General features: G+C 61.6%; 2 protein-coding genes across 3 annotated transcripts in view; both read left to right on the top strand.

The window, feature by feature from the left end:
• The window catches only part of CACNA1S (calcium voltage-gated channel subunit alpha1 S), a 35,293-nt gene extending 25,291 nt beyond the window's left edge, over positions 1 to 10,002 (top strand). The window contains exons 30-44 of the mRNA XM_062013882.1: positions 483 to 611; positions 1,209 to 1,274; positions 1,706 to 1,797; positions 2,705 to 2,864; positions 3,365 to 3,492; positions 3,857 to 3,953; positions 4,385 to 4,487; positions 5,560 to 5,661; positions 5,783 to 5,907; positions 6,789 to 6,917; positions 7,495 to 7,694; positions 8,325 to 8,389; positions 8,853 to 8,959; positions 9,434 to 9,550; positions 9,754 to 10,002. Of these exons, the coding sequence (XP_061869866.1) occupies positions 483 to 611; positions 1,209 to 1,274; positions 1,706 to 1,797; positions 2,705 to 2,864; positions 3,365 to 3,492; positions 3,857 to 3,953; positions 4,385 to 4,487; positions 5,560 to 5,661; positions 5,783 to 5,907; positions 6,789 to 6,917; positions 7,495 to 7,694; positions 8,325 to 8,389; positions 8,853 to 8,959; positions 9,434 to 9,550; positions 9,754 to 10,002 (1,869 nt within the window). The remainder of the gene's footprint in view (positions 1 to 482; positions 612 to 1,208; positions 1,275 to 1,705; positions 1,798 to 2,704; positions 2,865 to 3,364; positions 3,493 to 3,856; positions 3,954 to 4,384; positions 4,488 to 5,559; positions 5,662 to 5,782; positions 5,908 to 6,788; positions 6,918 to 7,494; positions 7,695 to 8,324; positions 8,390 to 8,852; positions 8,960 to 9,433; positions 9,551 to 9,753) is intronic.
• A 1,921-nt stretch (positions 10,003 to 11,923) lies between these two features.
• KIF21B (kinesin family member 21B) overlaps positions 11,924 to 19,574 on the top strand; it is a 36,780-nt gene continuing 29,129 nt past the window's right edge. For both annotated transcript variants that reach the window (XM_062013689.1, XM_062013690.1), the window contains exon 1: positions 11,924 to 11,995. In XM_062013689.1, the coding sequence (XP_061869673.1) occupies positions 11,958 to 11,995 (38 nt within the window). In that variant the 5' untranslated portion in view covers positions 11,924 to 11,957. The remainder of the gene's footprint in view (positions 11,996 to 19,574) is intronic.

Genomic DNA, 19,574 nt, shown 5'->3' with positions numbered 1-19,574 from the left:
CAGGTGAGAGGCACCAGGAGAGGGAAGAAGGGTGGGGAAAGATGGTGTTTCCTGGGAAATGAGGGACTGGGGAGGATGGAGCTGCTGGCAGGAGGGAGTGCAGGTGGGGTCTGTTGCCCTGAAACAGCAGGGAGCAGTGGGGGGCTGGATGATGGGAGTGAGGGGGATTTAGTGGCAGCAGTAAAGCCCAGGGAGGGCAGTGCAAAGGTCTCACACAGAGATGGAGTCAGGTGGACATGCCTGGCAGAGGCCAGCGGTGCCAGGGGCTGGGGCTGAGGCTGTGCCACGCTGGAGCAGCCACGGGAACGGGAGCCCAAGCCCCCAGCACCTCCAACTACCAACGTCCCGTGTCCTCCCAACCAAAACCTGGCCCTTTGAGCCCAGGAGCTGTTGCTGCTGGCTGCCCTCCTGCCTGCACCCCTCCCTGTGTGCCTGGGGGCCGCAGCAGCCGCTGCCCTGCCGGGGTTGTGCTCTGCCCGCAGGACTCCGACGACAACTCCCGCGTCTCCATCACTTTCTTCCGCCTGTTCCGGGTGATGCGGCTGGTGAAGCTGCTGAGCAGGGGAGAAGGGGTCAGGACCCTCCTGTGGACCTTCATCAAGTCCTTCCAGGTATGTGAGGAGCAGTGTTCCCTTCCCAGACAGGCACATGCCCTGGGCTGGCTGCAGGCTGTGCCTCTCAGGTGAAGTGGGAGAGCAGCCTGGCTCGGCAGGCAGAGGAGAGCTGCAGGGCTGGCAGGTGCCCAGGCTCAGCCTGGATATGGGGCTTGTGCTGCAGAGAAGGATGCCTGGATGGGTGGGAAGATGGGAGGGGTCTCCCAATGTATGTCAGAACTGGGCTGGGCAAGCAGGCAGGGTCCAGCAGCCCTGTGCCCAGCGAGGCTGTGCTCTGCACCAAGGGCATGCTGCAGCGTCTCAGCACGCAGCCCAGGGCATTGGGGGCTGTGCTCAGCCTTCACCCCAGCTGCAGAACTGCTGCTCCCTTGGGGGTTGGCATAAGGCTCCCATGGATGAGAACTGGTGAGTGGGAACCACAGAATGACACAGAAGGGAGGGTGGTTGAAGGACCAGGACCAAGTAAGCTGCTGTCTCCACTCATGGAGGCCTGGATGTTGCCCTCATGCAATAGCTCTGGACCCAACCTCCTGTCCCTGGGTTGCTTTGGTGCTGGGCTGGTGTCTCACACAAGCCATGCTCCTTTTGCCACAGGCCCTGCCCTACGTAGCCCTGCTGATCGTGATGCTCTTTTTCATCTATGCTGTGATCGGGATGCAGGTGAGAGGCACAGGCTGGGAGATGGGCCAGGGAGGGCCTGGGGCCTCTGCCAGCTACCCCCTGGGACTTTGCACATGATGGGACCATTTCAGCCTGCTTTCCAAGGATGCTCACGGCCCCAGCAGCCTCCCCCCAGCCACAGGCTGCAGCTGGGGCACCGGGGACACGCAGCAAATAGCACTTGTGGAGTCAATGGCATGACATGAAACCTTGTCTCCTTGGCCCAGATGACCTGCAGCACAGACAGGGCACACACAGGAGTATCCAAGGAGCTCATGAGCTCCAGACAACCCACAGCCCAGTCTCAGTCTCTTTTGGGGACACCCAAAGCCAAGTAAACAAGAGGAAGAGGAGCTGAGGGACAGGGATGCTCTGGAGGGTGGCTGGTGCCTGAGGAAGGGTGCTGAGGACCTGACAATGTGACTTTGCAGATGTTTGGGAAGATTGCCATGGTGGATGGGACCCAGATCAACCGAAACAACAACTTCCAAACGTTTCCACAAGCTGTGTTGCTGCTCTTCAGGTCAGTCCTGAAGTCCCTCCAGAGGGAACTGGGCTCAGAGTGGGCAGGGAACCCCCCAGCTCCTTTTTTGACCTACAGAAAAATCTCTTATAGCAGTGGAAGCATTTCAGGAGTGGCTGTCAGTGGCTGTCTGTGGCTCTCAGTGGCTGTCAGTGGCTGTCTGTTTGCCTGGTGTGGCTGAGCAGCAGGAGATGGGGTCACTTTGGGCTTCTTCCTATTCTGAATGTTTACTTCCCAGACTGGACTTTAACTTGTGAATTGTGAGGAAACCCAAGATGCTGAGGGGATGGAACATCTCTGAGGAGGAAAGGCTGTGGGACCTGGGACTGTTTAGACTGGAGAAGACTAAGGGAGGACCTCATTAACATTTAGAAGTACCCAAAGGGTGGGTGTCAGGAGGATGGGACAAGGACAAGGGGTAATGGACATCAGCTGGGACACAAACAGTTCCACTGGCAGAGGAGGAGAAGCTCCTTTGGTGCTGAGGTGAGGGAGCCCTGGCCCAGGCTGCCCAGGGAGGGTGTGGAGGCTCCTTCTCAGGAGGTTTCCAACCCCACCTGGACACGTTCCTGTGCCCCCTGAGCCAGGGGAACCTGCTGTAGCAGGGGCTGGGCTGGAGCAGCTCTGCAGAGCCCTTCCAGCCCCCACCATTCAGGGATTCTGTGATTCAAGAGAAAGTGAGGGCTCAGTCCAAGGCTTTCCTTGCCTCCAAACACTTTCCTTGTGAGCTTTCCATGGCAGACTCCTTATAACAGCACAGCAGGCCCAGGATCCATCCCATCCCATCCCATCCCATCCCATCCCATCCCATCCCATCCCATCCCATCCCATCCCATCCCATCCCATGCTGGGCTGCAGCCCTCCTGCTGCCCCACTCACCCCCAGGACAGGCTTCCCCTCTCCCCAGGTGTGCCACAGGTGAGGCCTGGCAGGAGATCCTGCTGGACTGCAGCTATGGGAAGCTCTGTGACCCCGAGTCTGACTTTGCTGAGGGCGAGGAGTTCACCTGCGGCACCGGCTTCGCCTACTTCTACTTCATCAGCTTCTACATGCTCTGTGCCTTCCTGGTATGGCAGCTCCCCTTGGCACCCCTGGCCCTGCCCTGGGCAGCCCCTGCTGCTGAGTTATGCTGCATCTCGTGGGGCTCAGCCCACAGCACCCTCTTCCATGGAGCATCATCCCCAGCCCATGGGCCAGCCACGCTGTGAGCCTGGCACCCCCGTGAGCTCCATCCCACAGCCCCCCTGTGCCACCTTCCAGATGGGTCTGTGTTGGCTCTTGCAAAGGAGGTGAGGGGAGAGATACCCTGTGCCTGCTGCAGCCTTTCACATCACCTCCTGGGCTGGGAGGCCCATCCCTGCACAGGGTGACCCTCAGCATCCCCTGGCTCAGCATCCCCTTCTCCTCCCCAACACATCTGCCCAGATTCTGCCACGGCGCTGGCTGAGGGGCCCATGGGCAGCACTGCCCTGCTCCCTGCTGCCAGCTTCCAGGGCTGCCACTGCTCCTCAGCCCTGCTTGTCCCTGCTCTCACTTGTGTCCTTCACACTGGCTCCTCTGCTCTCAGATCATTAACCTCTTTGTGGCTGTCATCATGGACAACTTTGACTACCTGACACGCGACTGGTCCATCCTTGGGCCCCATCACCTGGATGAGTTCAAACGGATCTGGGCTGAGTACGACCCTGAGGCCAAGTGAGTGCCAGGGGGTGAGTGGCCTGGAGGGGATGGGGAGCCTGGGTGGGCTGTCTGAGCTGTGGCACTGCCTAAGGGTTACATCCCAGCACCTCAAGGGTGGATGTGGACTTGCCAGCAGAATCCAGGGCTGGTACAAGCCGTCGGGATGTCTCCTGTTCATCCAGCCCTGGTGATGCTGCCAACTCTTCCCATGCCACTGCACACCTTTATCTGCTGCCTGGTGCCATGGCAAACAGCTGCTTTTCCCAGGAGGAGCACAGGGAGGTGTAGGGGTTTGCCCACACAGGAGCACGGGGCACAATGAACCTACTGGCCACACTCTCTGCCCCCACACTGCTGATGCTGTCTGTTGCCTCCACAGGGGCAGAATCAAACATTTGGATGTTGTGACTCTGCTGAGACGTATCCAGCCTCCCTTGGGCTTTGGGAAGTTCTGCCCACACCGTGTAGCATGTAAGGTAAGAGCCAGGGGGGGTGGCAGGGTGTGGGCACAGGCACGTTCCCCAGGCTGGCTGTGTCCTGCCCAGGGAGGCTGAGGGTGACAGCTCAGGGGGTCATGGTTCACACACTTGTTCTGGCCTCTCATGTTCAATGGAGGAGCATATTCTGGGGACAAGAGAGATGCTGTTAACCTGCCTGGAGCTGATGTGCTTCAGGCTTCTGAGGATAAGGACTTGCCTGTGCTCACCCCCACACCCAGGGGGGTGGCACCAGAGGGTTGTGCCCGAGCTGGAGTCCCCAGTGCAGAGGGACTGATCTGCAGCAGGGGAGCAATGCTGAGCCAGGATACCTGGTCACATCAGCTGGGCTGTTGCAGTTTGTTTCCAAGAGCACTGAGGGAGCTGGGCTGCTCTTGGCCTGGGGTCACAGCTGTGGGCTTTGTGTGCAGCGTCTGGTGTGCATGAACATGCCCCTCAACAGCGATGGCACCGTCACCTTCAACGCCACCCTGTTTGCCCTGGTGAGGACAGCCCTCAAGATCAAGACAGAAGGTAAGTGATCCTCCTGCCTGATGGAGGGACTCTCCCCACGTGCTGCAAGGTGCTGGTTACACCTCATGCCCTCACTTTCTGGGTCCTCTGGGCATTTGCCTGCTGGGTCAGACCTTCCAGTGCAACCCTTGGCTCACACCAGAGACCACAGGCACAGGCCTGGGGCTGCTCAGGCCAAGCCTGGAGGATGTTATGAGTTGCAGACACATGTGCTGCAGCCCTGAAGGGTGAGCCAATGCCACCCCAGCTCCATAACTTCAGCCTGAACAGCTCAAAAGTGGTTCTGACCCAGTTCCCATCCCTGCCACAGCACACAGCCACCAGCCTCCCATGCTGCTCTGCTGAGGACATTCTGATCTCCACCTCCTCCAGTTTTTGTCTCCCTTTATAATCCCAGACTGGAATGGAAGGGGATGGATCCTCTTTGAATTTAGCTGTGCTGGGCAGGAGTTGCTTTCACCTCATTCCTTGCCAGCAGCATGGTTTGCAAATCCCTGCTTTGGGAAAGTGCCACACCAGCTTGTTTCCATGCCTGTGGGTTAGGCAGTGCTCTGAGGCTGGGCTGGGGCAGCCAGCTCTGGCAGGAGGTGATGTTGGGCAGTGGGGCTGGCATCTTCCAGCAGCATGGCATGGTCCTTTCCTCCAGCTGGGGTGGGAGTGCAGCCTCAAGCAGGCAGCCCTGGGAGGCTGGGATCCCCTGGGAGCAGCAGGGGTGAGCAGGGTGCAGGCAGCCCTGGGAGCAGCACAGAGGGTCTCAGAGCACATATGGGACCAAGATGGGATTCCAGGAAAGGAGGAGCAGCAAAGCCTGGGACAACACCAAAGGGGAGGCCAAAATCTGTTGTTGATCACCAGAACAGAGAGGGTGGCACCACCCCTCTGCTGGGTGTGACTCACTCAGTAGTTAAAGCCTTTCTTGCTAAAATCAAAGCCTCATTTTTGTTGGGTGGGGAGGCTGGAGAGGAGCTCTCATGCCCTGAGGGACTCTGGCCAGGTTTTCACATGCTCTTTCTCCCTTCTTATTGACTTTCCCCTGGGAATGAGCTGCTCTGTCCTGCTGCTTTTCTGGCAGGTAACTTTGAGCAGGCCAACGAGGAGCTCAGAGCCATCATCAAGAAGATCTGGAAGCGAACGAGTATGAAGCTTCTGGACCAGGTCATCCCACCCATTGGAGGTCTGTCACCTGCTGGGACCTCCTGGGGGAACACAGCCACGCTTGGTCAGGGGCTCAGCTGCCCACACAGCTCCTGGCCTTGTGGTAGGCATCATCATGATGTTGGTTTCCTCCTCTGCAGATGATGAGGTGACAGTGGGCAAATTCTACGCGACTTTCCTCATCCAGGAGCATTTCAGGAAGTTCATGAAGCGGCAGGAGGAGTACTATGGGTACCGGCCCAAGAAGAACCCTGTGGAGATCCAGGTTGGTAGCAGGAGGCTGGTGTTGGAGGAGTGACCTTTCCTGGGGCAGAGTGTGGTGGGGAAGAGGATTCCCCCAGCTCACACAAGTCCAGAGTGAGAGACAGAGCTGCAGTGACACACAGGGACCTCTGTGCATCAAGATCTGGGAGTGAGGTGGCCCCAAGTGAGCCAGAACTGAACTGGCCACAAGCACTCCACTGCTGAGGGTCAGCTTGGTCTCCAGGCTGCAGGGGACTCTCTGGAAGGAGATTCTTTACTCTACCCTGCTGACTTCAGCAGTCTGATGCCTCACCAAGCAGTTTTAAGACGTGAAAATCCCCCTTCCCCACCCCCCAGACCAATGCTGGGGCCAAATGCTGCTTATCCAGGTCGTTATCCACCTACTCCTCTCCATTCCCAGAGCCTCCTCCCTTTCCTCACCATAAGAGCACTGTGGATGGGTCTGTGTGCCTGCTGCTCTCTGTGCCATCTCTCATCACCCAGTGCAATGTCAGGAGAGAGGCTAATGTGGCTGATCTTGAGCAGGACCACTGCAGCCAGAGCCCACTGTGCAGCAGCCCTGAAGGATGCTGTTAGAGGGGGATGGGAGAGGATTTAGGTACCTGGCCAAAGGCACAGCTACCCCTTGGGCATCAGCAGCCCAACCCTTCCTCAGGCTGCCTTTGGCACACCCCTTGATGGGAACAACATTAGCCCAGAAGCTGTTTCACCCAGCACAGGGCCAGGCAGCTGCAGGGTAACCAGTCCCTAGTGGGAGTCCTAGCAGGGCAGCGTGGCTTCCCAGGTGAGAATGCTGCAGCATCTTTCCCTCTCCAGAGCCCAAAGTGAGAGAGGGTGCTGGGGCCAGGCCACATCCAGCCATGCCCTTCTTGTCCCCCCCAGGCTGGGCTGAGGAGCATTGAAGAAGAAGCTGCTCCTGAAATCCGTCGAGCCATTTCTGGGGACCTGACTGCTGAGGAGGAGCTGGAAAGGGCCATGGTGGAGGCTGCCATGGAGGAGGGGATCTACAGGGTGAGTGCAGCTCTCAGAGCAGCCCAGATGCTGGTGGTCCCTCCCAACTCCTTTTTCAATGGGGAAAGGGGTCAGCATGGCTACCACAGAGGTGAGCCTGACCAGGAAAGGCAGCGTGGACCAGAAGGTTGGATCAGCATCAGGATATCCTGGTTGAGTCATCTCGAGCAACCAGCTCCCTGCCTCAGTTTCCCATGTGTGAAAGGACCCTGGCAGGGGTGTGCTCAATGTTTGTGCCCCATTCACACCTTCTGCCAGGGTAAGGCAGCACAGCTCAGGTGTTGCCATCTCCAGAGCAGGAACAGCTTCACACCCACCCATGGCAGCCAGTTTGGGCAGCTGTGGGGCCACCAGCAGCACCTGAGCCCCTGGCTCCTGAGCCTCACACCAAGGAACCTGCCTGTCCTGCACAGTGATGCTCAACCCAGTGCTGCTGCCTCACCAGCACCCCTCTGTGCCTCAGTTTCCCCACCTGGGCACTGAGACTTTTGAAACTGCAAGGCCTGAGCAGCGAGATGAGCAGAGAGATGGCTGTTCCCACAGGAATGGGAACCTAATGCCCTCGTGTTGGTTGCAGAGGACAGGAGGCCTGTTTGGCCAGGTTGACAGCTTCCTGGAGCCCAGCAGCCCACTGCAGCCCCAGGTGGCCAGCCAGAGACCCCTGCAGTTCACCGAGATGGGCAGCGAGGACCTCGACTCCCCCGTCTTCCTTGATGACTTTCCCCAGGAAGGCAACAGGAACGTCAACAACGCCAACAGCACGGCCTGGCTAGGGGGGTAAGGGCTGCTGAGGAAGGGCACAGAGGGGCCATGCCTAGTGGCTCCCAGCAGGAGCAGCTACTGGTACCAGTTGTGCTGGGTAAGGTCTGGACAAGTTGCAACAGTGAGGTTCCTGCAGAGTGAGGGGAGGAATTGAACACTGCTTGTGGAAGTGGCTCCATGGACACAGGAGCTTTGTGCAGTAATTCAGCCCTTGGGGTGTGAGCCAGGACCCAGCAAGGGGACAGGGAAAGGCAGACACCCCTTGCTAGTCCCCAGCCCCTAGTCCCAGAGATATCCTCAGAGCATGCAGGGCAGCCCCAGGCTGATGTGTGGCTCTGCATGTCAGCATGTGGAGCTCTGTACGTGCCCTTCTCATTCTTCCCAGCTCCAGGGGCTGCAGAATGACCCTTCCCCTTTCCCCACCAATCTCCAAGTGCCACCAGCACTGCCTGGGCACAGGGACAGGGGTTACCACTGTGAAGATGTACTTAATCCTCCTTCTTGGGATCTCCACCCTGTTCATCCTTCCCAGATGCCCCTCCTGGTCAGCCCCCACAGCTGCATCCCCGGGGTGGGGAAGGTGAGGAGGGCTGCAGCCCTGGGTGGGCTCAGCCCTGCGTGAGCTGACCCACGTGCCCTTGCCAGGATGGAGTACGAGGACGAGGTGCTGAGGAAGACAGAGCAGGCAGCACCCAGGCATCCAGCACAGGGTGAGTCCCAGCATCATTCTTCTTCTGGGGCATCTGGAACAGCCCAAGGGCCAGGGCAGGGCGAAGGGGCTGATGTGGGCAGACAGGAGGAGACACAGACCTCAACATCTTGGGAGCTTAGCTGAGAGCCCTGAGCAGAGAGGAGTCCTGCCTGGGATGCTCCAGGAGACCCTCCTCCCACCTTCCCACCATCCAAGGTGATGGAGCATGGAGCCAGTGCCTGGTGCTGGGGGAGGGCAGCAGGGCCACAAGAGCATCTTCATTTCCATGAACAGAGACTTGTCCTTCCCCGGAGTGAGGAGCCAGCGTGGGTGGCTTTGGGCAGGTGCTGGCAACTTCAGTTGGTCCTGAACTCCTCCAACCCTTTGGTTCTCCCGAGTCTAGTTAACCCCTTCCAGCCCTGGGTGGCAGTGGTGTCCCTGCAGTAGTGCCCATCTCATGTGCCCACCTTTCCCTCTCCCAGGGCACAGTCAGCCCGTGCCCGTGGAGCGGCCACCGCGGAGGCCGAGGCGGCGGCGAGAGACGAGCTCAGGGGATGGTCCATGCTCGGGGCTGCATCTCCCCCAGCAGGTAAAGGGGCAACACGTGTCCCAAGGCAGCACCCTGGGACGTGGGTGAGCCTCCCTCCCTCCTGGACAGGCTGTCACAGCCGTGCTGGCGAGGAGCTGGGCTCCTGGCTCCCCACCATCATGCCAGGCCCCCAGCCCACTGCGTGCTCATCCAAGCTGGGACAGCCCAGAGCAGCATCTCTGAGGGTCCCCAACTGCCTCCAGAGCCAGGGCAGAAAAAGGGGAGCATCAGGGTTGGTCCCAGCCCTTGGCTGACTGCAGTGCCTCACTGCCTGGCGAGTGCCAGGGCAGGAGATAGAGCTGATTGCCAGCTCACTCTGCCCACGGGGCACTGCTGGGCCTGTTGCTGTGGTGCCCTGGAGCCAGGAAGGATGGGAGCTGGTGTCCAGGCTGGGGACGGTACCTGCAGCCCCACGTGAACACGGGAGAGCTGTTCCATGGGCACAGGCTGCAGCTCTTTGCTCCCCTCGCCCAGGTGCCCGCAGAGGACAGTGCTGTGAGGGGAACAGCATCCAGCTCAGGGCACCAGCGGGGTGAAAGCAGTGACCCAGTCACATCCTCCAGCCCAGCCATCACCTTCCTCATTCAGGAGGTAAGCAGGGGCACAGCCTGGCAGAGGAAAAGGCTGGGGAGGGGAGGGGGCTGGCAGGGGTGCCACGCTCAGGCGTAGCTTGGCTATGGGGGTGACCAGCAGGTCCGTGGCAGCACAGGGAGCCACGGGGATGGGCTGCCCACGGCCACAGCCACTTCCAGGGACTGAGCACCCGTGGGGCTGTGGCCCATCCTCTGCTCCAGGCTCTGATCTCCGGGGGCCTGGCAGCTCTGGCCCGTGACCCGTCCTTCGTAGCGGTGACCAGGGAGGAGATGGCGGCCGGCAGCCAGCTGGAGCTGGGGGACATGGAGAGAGCGGCCGTGGAGCTGCTCAAGGGAAGAGAAACGCTGCAGGCTGCAAACACAGGCTCTGCCCCCCAGGACCCCTCTGCTGCAGCACGGGGCAGCTCCACAGCCCCCTCCCCAGAGGCCACGGCTGTCACCCGCCTGTGAGCCCCCCTGAGCCCGCTCTGCCCGGGGGTCCTGGGGGGCTCTGCCTGGCTGCAGGAGGATTTGGGGGCTGGGTCTCCAGGGTGCTGGCGCAGGACAGGACAACACTGTGCCAGCTGGATGGGTCATTAAAGTGTTCCTGCTGTGTGACTCCGTGGATCCCCCTGTGCCCTCCTTCCTCTGCCACCCTGCCTGTGCAGTCTGCTCGCTGCCCTGCCTGGGCAAGGGGGCTGCAAGTGCGAGACCACCCTTCAGCAGAGCTGCCAGCGATTCCTGCCAGCCTGGGCAGCGCTGGCTCCTTCCTTGCCCGAGGTATATTAAACTGCAGCAAAGTGATGAGCCCTGGGGGAGGTGCTGAATCAATCGGGCTCTGCTCTCCAGCTGGGCATTTATTTGTTAACTTAATAAAAGGGAAATGGCTTCTGCTGAGCTCCAGCTGCTGCCTCAGTGCCACACAGCCCAGCAGCTCTGCACTGCCCCGGGGCAGACCCTGCACCCCCTCAGCACCCCCTCCCAAACGCATCCCCTCAGCCCTGGGGAGGGCTGTGATGCTCCAGCATCTGCTCTGCCAGGGGCACGTCCAGGACCTGCTTTGTCCTTTACAAGGTGGCTGGTGATGGCTTCCCAGGCTCTTTGGTATGGGGTGCACTGCGAGTGGCACCAGCCCAGGCAGATGGGTGCTCCCTGGAGACTCTGAGGGTGTCCCCGGTGACATGAAGCGACACGAAGGGTGACACGGGCTGCAGGGAAGATGCCTCTGTGCTCTCTGCTGGGAGCTGGGGCTGCACAGGGCTTGATTTGCCCCAAAATATCAGCTGTGAGGGCACTCAGGAGCTGACTGAGAAAGCTGAGAGGGGCCCTTAGCAGTGCTGATCAATCCCTAAAGGGCTGGTGGCGAGAGGACGGGGCCAGTGACGAGGGGTAACGGGCACAGGCTGGAACAGGGGGAGTCCCACTGGAACAAGAGGAGAAACTCTTTTTGTGGGGCACAGCCCTAGCACCACCAGTAAAGGCCAGAAGAGCCCTGGTACAGGCTGGAACTGCCTGCATACAGCCCTGGTAATGCCAGTACAGCTCTGGTACAGCCCTGCTAACCCTGGTAGAACCCTGGTACTGCTGGTACAGGCTGGAAGAGTCCCGGTAACCCTGGTACAGCCCTGATACCACTGGTACAACCCCAGTACCACCAGTACAAGCCAGAACAACCTTGGTACATCCCTGGTAACCCCAATACAGCCCCAGTACCACTGGTACAAGCCAGAACAACCCCAGTACAGCCCCGGTAACCCTGATACAGCCCCAGTACCACTGGTACAAGCCAGAACAACCCCAGTACAGCCTTGGTAACCCCAATACAGCCCCAGTACCACTGGTACAAGCCAGAACAACCCCATTACAGCCCCAGTAACCCCGATACAGCCCCAGTACCACTGGTACAAGCCATAACAACCCCAGTACAGCCCCAGTAACCCCAATACAGCCCCAGTACCACTGGTACAAGACAGAACAACCTTGGTCCAGCCCCGGTAACCCTGGTACAGCCCTGGTACCATCGCTACAAGCCAGAACAACCCCATTACAGCCCCGGCAACCCCAGTACAGCTGTGGGGAGCAGGGCCACGTGTCCGGCAGGGGGCAGCAGCGCCCCACGCGCGTGAGTGGGGGGAGGCGGTGAGTGTGCGTGTGTGTGTGCGTGTGTGTGGGGGGGGTGTGAGTGCGCTCGCGTGTCGCGCGTGACGGCGATTGCGGACACGCGGACACGCGGACACACGGACACACGGACACGCGGACACACGGACACGCGGACACGCGGACACGCGCACACGCGCACACCCGGAGGCGGCGCCGCCCCCCCGCCGCGCGCCGTCAGTGCGGGGAGGGGCGTGTCCCGCACCTGGCCCCGCCCCGCCCCGCGCGCGGGGGCTCGGGGCAGCGCGGCGGTGCCCGCGCGCGGGGCCATGGCGGCCGCCGACAGCTGCGTGAAGGTGGCGGTGAGGTGAGCGCGGCAGCGGGCGAGCGGGGGATGCGGGTGTGCGGACCGAGGCGGAGGGGGGATGCGGGGTGAGTTTTGGGGGGCGGGGAGGGTTTGCGGGTGCCCGGCCTGGAGCTGCCCATCCCCGGGGGCAAGCGGTGTGGTGTTCACACCCCCCCACCCCACACACACACACACACACACACCCTGCTCCACACGCTTCGCCTCGGGGCCGCCTCTCTCCGCGCTTCCCTCGCACTGCCGCCTTCCCCATCCCCTGCGGCCGCGGAGGGGGGTCGGGGCTGGGACCCTCCGGCCGCTGCGCCCCGGCAGTTGCCCTTCGCTCAGCTCCCGCCGGCGTCGCGGGTGGGTTCGGTGCCTCGGTGGTGTCAGGAAAGGTGCTGGGGGGTGGGGGTCTCTGTCTGTGTGTCCCCTCCCTCGTTAGGTGGCAGGGAGCGATGCGGCATCTCCGTGTCCTTTGTGCTGAGCCCGGGCTGGGAACAATGCGCCTCCCAGGTCGGGCACCCCAAAGGAGCTGCTGGGCGGCATCTTGGTTCCCTGCGAGGGCTGCGGGGCAGCCGTCGGGGCGAGGGGAACAGCCCACGCGTGGTCTGCAGAGCCCCCCCCCGCGGGGTGGGTGCGAGCGGGGGGTCTTTGTTAGCGCCGTGCCAGGCTGGTGCATTCTGTGCGCAGCCGCTGCGGTCCCGCGGACCAGCCGCGCTCGGCCCCGGCAGGAGGAAAGAGCCCCCGGAGGAATGGGGGGGGTGGGTGGGCACGAGAACCGCTGACCCCCCAACCCCGACCCTGCCCTGGCGTCCTGCGTGGCAGACAGCGCGGGGAAGGCATCGGCTGCGCGGTTCCAACCTCCCGTGGCTGGATCTTCCCCCCATGAGCCCGGCCCGCAGCGCATCGAGCTCCCGCTGTCGGGACGAGGGGAGCAGCGAGTGCCCGTGGGGACACGATGGGCAGGCGCAGCCCCACGCACGCACACCCCACTCCCTGCCTGGCTCCGGCAGAGAGGGGTCACCTCAGGGAGGGTCCCCCCAGTGTGCACCCTGCAGGACACGACCCGCCTCGGGGTGCTGCAGAGGGGCTGCGCCCATCCGTGGGGGAGGATCTGTGGAGGGCAGTGCCCTGGTCGGTCCCCACCTGGCTGGGCAGAGGGAGAGCACAAAAGATGCCGGTGCAGCAGCAGTGATGGAGGGAGGGAGGGAGGATGGGTGTGGGGCTGTGTACCGCTGCGGGTGTGTGTGTCTCTGTGTGTGTGTGTGCCAGGACACCTCCCAGCACTGCCCGTCCAGTCTTCCTCTCCTGCAGGCAGACAGTGGTGATTTTCTGTCTCGCTCCTTTCAAGAGGCTGAGAATGGGGCCAGGCTGTGGTTTGAAAGGAGGGAGGAGCTCCTGGGGAGGTGACAGCATCCCCTGACAGCAGCCCCTTGTGTGGGTGCTGCTGGGGAGCCTGTGCAGGGTCAGGGCTGTGCTGAGCAGGGGTGTCCGTGCCAGGACACTGACCTGGGAACCCAGTGATGTGGGTAGCTGGGGGGTGGAGATTTCCCACTGCCTGGACTTTTCCCATCCTCCATCCTGCATTTCTCTCAGGATGAAGCATTTTAACAAAGGCCTGGCTCAAGGCTGGGGTCTCTTTTGCTCAGAAGATGGAGTGAGTGCTACTGGGGACGATGGCTGTGGAATCGTTGCTGCTGGGCTCTTCCCTTTGGCCCCTGCCAGTGAGGAGGGTGCAGTGCACAGGGAGGGGATTGGGACTGGGAGGTGAATATGCAGCATTGCAGTGGGGCTGTGGTGTCCATGGTGAGGATGGGGAGGGGAGCGAGCTGGCATCCTGCTTGGTGCAGCCGGGGCGATGTGGTGGGGAAGGTGAGCTGGCAGGACAAAGGAGGAGGGCTGGCAGCACGGAGGCTGCGAGACAAAGCAGCAGGTCACAGCGTGGGGAGTGAAGGCGGCTCCTGAGGCCAGGCTGAGTGTGCCAGGGCTGAGCCACTCTCTCTGCAGACCCTTTTGTGCCAAAGCAGCTTCACAGGGTTGGTGGTGGATCCCCTTTTGCCCTGGGTTAGGACCAGAGCGAGGTTTTTCCTTTGTGACTGCCTGTGACACCACAGAGGCTGCAGGACCCTCCAAAGCCCCTTCCTGAGCAAACCTGGCCACAGATCCCACCTCCCACAGACAATGGAGGAGGCAGAATGCCTCTGGGGTGCAGCAGGACACGGATCAAAGCTCCCCTTTTGATCCTTTGTAAGGTGAATGTGCCGGCTGTGCTGTTTCTGCAGGGCCTCTGTGGCTGTGTGTGCTGCTGGTGGGAGTGAGGTGGGACCTGGGGAAGGGCTGGGGACGCTGGCAAGCGGTGAGGGCTTTGGAGGAAGGTGCTGTATGCTGCTGAGGTTAAATGTGTGGGTGATAAGGATGGACCAGCTGATGTCAGGAGGTGCTGTGGCCCCCAGGACCCATCTCTGGGGCCTCAAGGAGCCCTCAGGGTGGGAGGAGTGAAGACAGAGGAGCAGGGGTGGTAGGTCTGTGCTGTCCTTGGGGGGACCCCAGTTCTTTCTGCTTGTCTTGACCTGGCAGGCAGAGGCAGGAGAGCTGCTGTGGCATTTCACAGGTTCCCGTCTTTCCCTCAGGAGATCCCTGGCTGCCCCGTTGGCACTGGGGGTGCAGAGAACCCGGGTGCTGAGGCACTGATCAGGGCACAGGGCGTTATTTAGGCCTCCTGTGTGCCAGGAGCCACGTGACCAGAACCCACAGCAGCTCCTGCCCTCCCCACAGGCAAGGAGCTTCTTTCACTTGCCCACCAGCCCTGTGCCCAGCATGTCTGAGCTTTGTCAGCCCAGGAGGGAGCGATGGGGCCGAGCAGCAGCGCTGGGTTGGGCGCCCGTGCCCTGCGCCGCCATCACGGCCACAATGGTGCTGAGCAGCCCGGCCTGGGAGCCCTCACTGCTCGTTGCTGGGTGGGAGGTGGTTTCCTCAGAGACTGGGGAAAGCCACAACCACTGTTTCCTTCTGTAGGTGACCTTCAAGTGGGTGGCTGCAACAGAGCCAGCTCAGCAGCTCCCTGCTTTGCCCGGACCTCGATTTGAGGCTCGTGCCTCCCTTCGAGCCTCAGTAGCACCCCTCCCTGCAGCATCCCTCCCTGCTGCATCCCTCCCTGCTGCATCCCTCCCTGCTGCACCCCTCCCTGCAGCACCCCTCCCTGCAGCACCCCTCCCTGCTGCATCCCTCCCTGCAGCACCCCCCAGCCTGCAGTCAGGTGCTGTGGGCTCTGGCAGCCGCAGCGAGCCGGGGCTGCAGCGGGGACTCGTCGTTCCGGTTGCGGGAGGTGGAGCTCAGCCCCGTTTCGCTGTGTCAGGAAGGGCTGATGGCACGTATTGACCCAGAGGCCATTAAACTCCTTGGCTGGGGAGGTCTGAGGAGCCGAGCTGGCTGCAGAAATACTCCCTGAGGGCCCTTTCAAACTGGCCAGCTCATGAGAGAAGAAGTGGCAGCCGCCGTGCCGGAGCTGCCCGCGGCACCCGAACGAGACTCAGGAAACGGAGCTTGTGAAATTGGGGAAGGAAGTTGAGTCGGTTTTCAAGTTTATTTAAACCCTGCAACCTCCAGTACTCTGCTGCTCTCACTCCTGCCACGATGCCCTGTGTGGCTGCCAGCTATCTGCTGCCCAGGGAGCTGCTCTCGCCTCCTCCTGGGATGTTCTGCTTGGGATGGGACACTGTTGCCATGTGCCCCAGAGGGCCTCTGCTCAGTGGGAGAGGGCAGGCAAAGGCTCCAAAGCCCAGGGTCAGCTGCTCTCCTGGTCTTGCAAGGGTCCTGGCACCTTTGCTGCCATGTGGCCAGGGCTCCTCTGCCTGCTGAGATGGGTTCTGTGAGCCCGAAGCCTCTGGGGCCAGCTGGGGTCAATCCCCAAGGAGGTGAAGCTGTAGCTCTTGCAAACCAGCTCCTCCTGGGCAGCTTTGGGTCAGGATGGAGAGATGGTGTGAGTACTGCACCCACCATCCCACAGCACTGCTGCAGCTCTGAGCCCCTGGGGTGATGCTATGGGGTGGCCCAGAGTCACCCTGCTGGGTCTGGAGATGTCAGGCTGGTTCTGCTCAGTTGTCACAGGGTTGTGCAGGGGAGGAATGAGCAAACCCACTCGCATGCACTCAGCTCCTGGGGTGGAGGAGCCAGCCCCATCCTGGTGTGGTGGCCTAGCTCAGCTCTGGGGTGCCCCATCTCCCATCTTGGGGGGCTGGGAGGCTCCCTGGCTGGCAGCCCTGAGCCCAGGAAGGAAATATCTCAGGAGGCTGCTATAGCCAGGGGGTGCTGGGCAGGCAGAGCATCGACACCCCCAGGTACCTTCCCCATCTTTTGCCTCCTCTGAAGGCAGCTCAGCCCTGGCAGGGTGTGCTCCTCGTGTCCTGTGGCTGTTTTGCTTCTGTGCTGAGCCCATCCTGGTGAGCAGCTGCTCTTGGGGGGCAGAGCTGTGTGTGGGGGGTGCTCTGGAGAGAGATGTGGGGGGCTGTGGGGGCCCAGCAGAGTCTGGGAGGAAAGGGCTGAGTGCAGGTGTGTGGGTGTGAGGGGGTTTTTGGGCACCTGCCTTCAATCAGACACACACTCACTGCATTTACAGCGGAAATGTGAGAGGGGATGGAGGCGGTGCAGGTGTGAGGGGGGCTGTGCAGACACACCATCCCAGCAGAGCAGCTCTGAGAGGCTCTTGGTGCCTGAACCCATCACCCCTCAGCAAGGGGTTTAAATCTGTAGTGCCATGAAGTCTGAGGAGCTTGGGAGGCTGGGGCTGTGTGGAGGCCAGTGGCCAGAGCCAGCTGCAGCCTTCCTGTACCAGCAGCAACCCTGGAGGGGGAGAGAAAATAGCAGGAGGTGAAGCTGTAACCAAAGCTGTCGGGAACACGGCTCGTGGCCCAGGGGAGGGAAGGGGATACCCCCGCTGAGGAGCAGGGCACGGCCCCAGGGGCTGGTTCCTGCTGTCAAAACACTCCCTGTCCTTGGTTAAACAGCTGGTTTGGGATGTGGTGGATTGTGAGGGCAGCTGCTGCCGGGCTCTGCTGTGGGAGATCAGCACAGTCCCAGTGCCTCCCTGTCCTGGTCGGATGCTGATGGGTTTCTGCTTTGGCTTGGTGGGAGAAGGGCCAGCCCTTCCCCTCTGGGAGCTGGGGCCCTGTAGCCCTTTGTGAGGGACTGTCCTGGGTCTGTTGTTACAATCACCCTCATAGTGTTTCCCAACCTCTTCCCTGGGGCAGATCCAGCGTGGTGCTGATGGCTTTGCCAGTCACTTATGGGGATGAAGGAGGAGTCCAGGGAGATCCCAAACTCAGTCTGCTCCTGCTCCCTTCTAGGCTGGGTCCAGCATGATCTCCTGCTTCCCCTGGACCCCACAGGTCTCCGTGCTCTGCCTTGGGCTGTTGTCCCCAGGTACAGGATCCCTGTGCAGGCAGCATGTCCCTTGTCCCTGACCAGCAGTGGGTCTGGGTGCAGAGCAGATGGTGTGGCTCAGGGCTGGTGTGCTCCTGCCAGAGCTAATGAGCAGCACATGGCGGCTGCCAGGGCCTGATTTAAAGGTTTCCCTAAGCCTGGGAAAGTCTGGAGCAGGATTAGGAGGGGGCCAGGAAGGTTCTGGGGTCCAAGGCAGCAGGGTTTGCCTCGCAGGGGTACAGCCTGGGCACAGCCAGCATGTCCATGTGGGGGGTCTGCACTGGGGTCTCCTCCTTGGGGGCTGGCTGTGGGGCACCTGCCTGGCCCTGGGCTGCCCAGCACTGCGGAGCTGGGGGCACTCAGCACCCAGGGAGCTCTGTTTGCCCCTTGTCCTGGCTCAGGCATGATGGCCATGGCCCCCTCTGCTCTGGCACGTTGGGCTGAGGGCATGTGGGCAGCCAGAGCCTGGCACCATCCTTCCTCGTGCTCCTTGTGCTCAGAGGGGCTTCACTGCTATATCTCTTAGCTGGAGTGTTTGCTGACCAGACCTGGCACTCCCCAGGGAGCATGATTCAATTTTCCCTGATTGCTGAGCTGCTTCTCTGCTGCAGTAATTAAGTGCTTAACTTTGTCTTGATTTGAGTCCAAACCAACCTGTGTGCAAACAGCTAGCCCTTGGCAGCCAGCCCTCCCCTGGGACTGTGTGCTCAGGGGAGTGCAGGGCTGGGGGCATCCCTCCTTGGGTGAGGGGCATCCTCCATGCCATGAGGCAGCAGCCCTGTGCCTGCTGGGATGGCTGGGAGATAGGGGAATCCTGGAGAATGGTGGGGGTTGGAAGGGCCCTACAGAGCTCGTCCAGCCCAACCTCCTGCTAAAGCAGGTTGCCCTTCATCAGGGGGCACAGCCTTGCCATGGGGGTACCAGCTCTGCCTGGTGTGCCCTCCACTGCTCACAGGGTGCTGTGATGGGCAGGTCCTTCCTCAGGGCTCTGCCCCTGCCCTGGCCCGAGCTGACCCTGCCAGGGCAGCCCTGGGAGCTGCTGCCCGTGGGAGCTGCTGCCCGGTGCCCAGCCAGCGTTTGGCTCCCTGCCCCGTTCACGTTCCCTCTCCCCAGCCAAACGCTGGCACAGGGCAGCGCTGGGGAACAGCTCAGCCTTTGTGTGCCACGCAGCACCCGCGTGTGCCCCAGCTCCCAGCCCCTCGGGGGGGCAGCGCCCGCTCCCCCTTTTCCTCCCAGATGCTCGGTGGCCCCGGCAGCCCGGCCCTGGAGACGCGCTTTCAGGGGCTGCCAGGCTGGCAGGGAAGGGAAGGGCTGATGGACAGGCTCCTGGCCAAGGTCCCCTTTGTGTCCCCGGGCTCCTGGCACAGGCACTGCTTGTGCTGCCCGTGGGATGCCGCAGCGGGCCCGATCCTGCCGCACCAGCCATCATCATGGCAGCAAGAGGTTCAGGAGGGAGTGAGCAGCCCCCCCTGCCATGCCTCTCTCACTGGGCATCCCTCTCCCTCCCTCTGTGTTTGGGGACAGTGAGATTTGGGGAGCTGGGCGTGAAGGAGGCAGCAGCGTTGGTGTGTTGGACAGCTGGGACAGCCCAGTGTGGCCAAGCTCGAGGAGGGTCCCCAAACAGCCTGTGAAGAGTCCTGTGCACACCCTGCTCCAGCACTGCTGCTCGTCCCCTCCCCAAACCCCACGTGCACGGATTCAGTCACCTGGGGGGAGGGGGAGGGGGGAAGGAAAGAAATCTTGTACCAAAACCCCTGTTCTCAGTTTTCTGGGGAGCAAAACTAGTTCCCAATGTGCTGTGGTTGCTGTTTGTTCCTCTGCCTGTGCCCTGGGGACACTGTTGCTGTCCCTGTCTGGGATGGGCAGAGGGGGAAGTGCATCATGTAAGTCAAAAAGTGATTAAAGCTGGGGTTAATTTTCCTGGAGGAGGGTGGGACCCTGGGAAGGCGACAGGAGTCGAGGGCTGAGCACATCACAAGCTGCTTTCCATTGTGGCTGCTGAGCTAAATATACCCCCAGCCACCCTGAGCTGTTCCCACACGTCTGCAGGCTCCTGCTGGGGTGAGGGGGCTGCCTGCCCCATCCTGACCCCCAGCACAGGGCGTTTGGACCCTCCTGGGCCCTGCTTGCTGCGGGGCTGCTGAGGAGCAGTGGCTGCTGCAGAGCCCTGGGTGTCTGCTGT

Source organism: Colius striatus, chromosome 22, assembly GCF_028858725.1.
Source record: "Colius striatus isolate bColStr4 chromosome 22, bColStr4.1.hap1, whole genome shotgun sequence".
NCBI lineage: Eukaryota > Metazoa > Chordata > Aves > Coliiformes > Coliidae > Colius > Colius striatus.
This window is presented reverse-complemented; position numbering and strand designations above follow the sequence as displayed.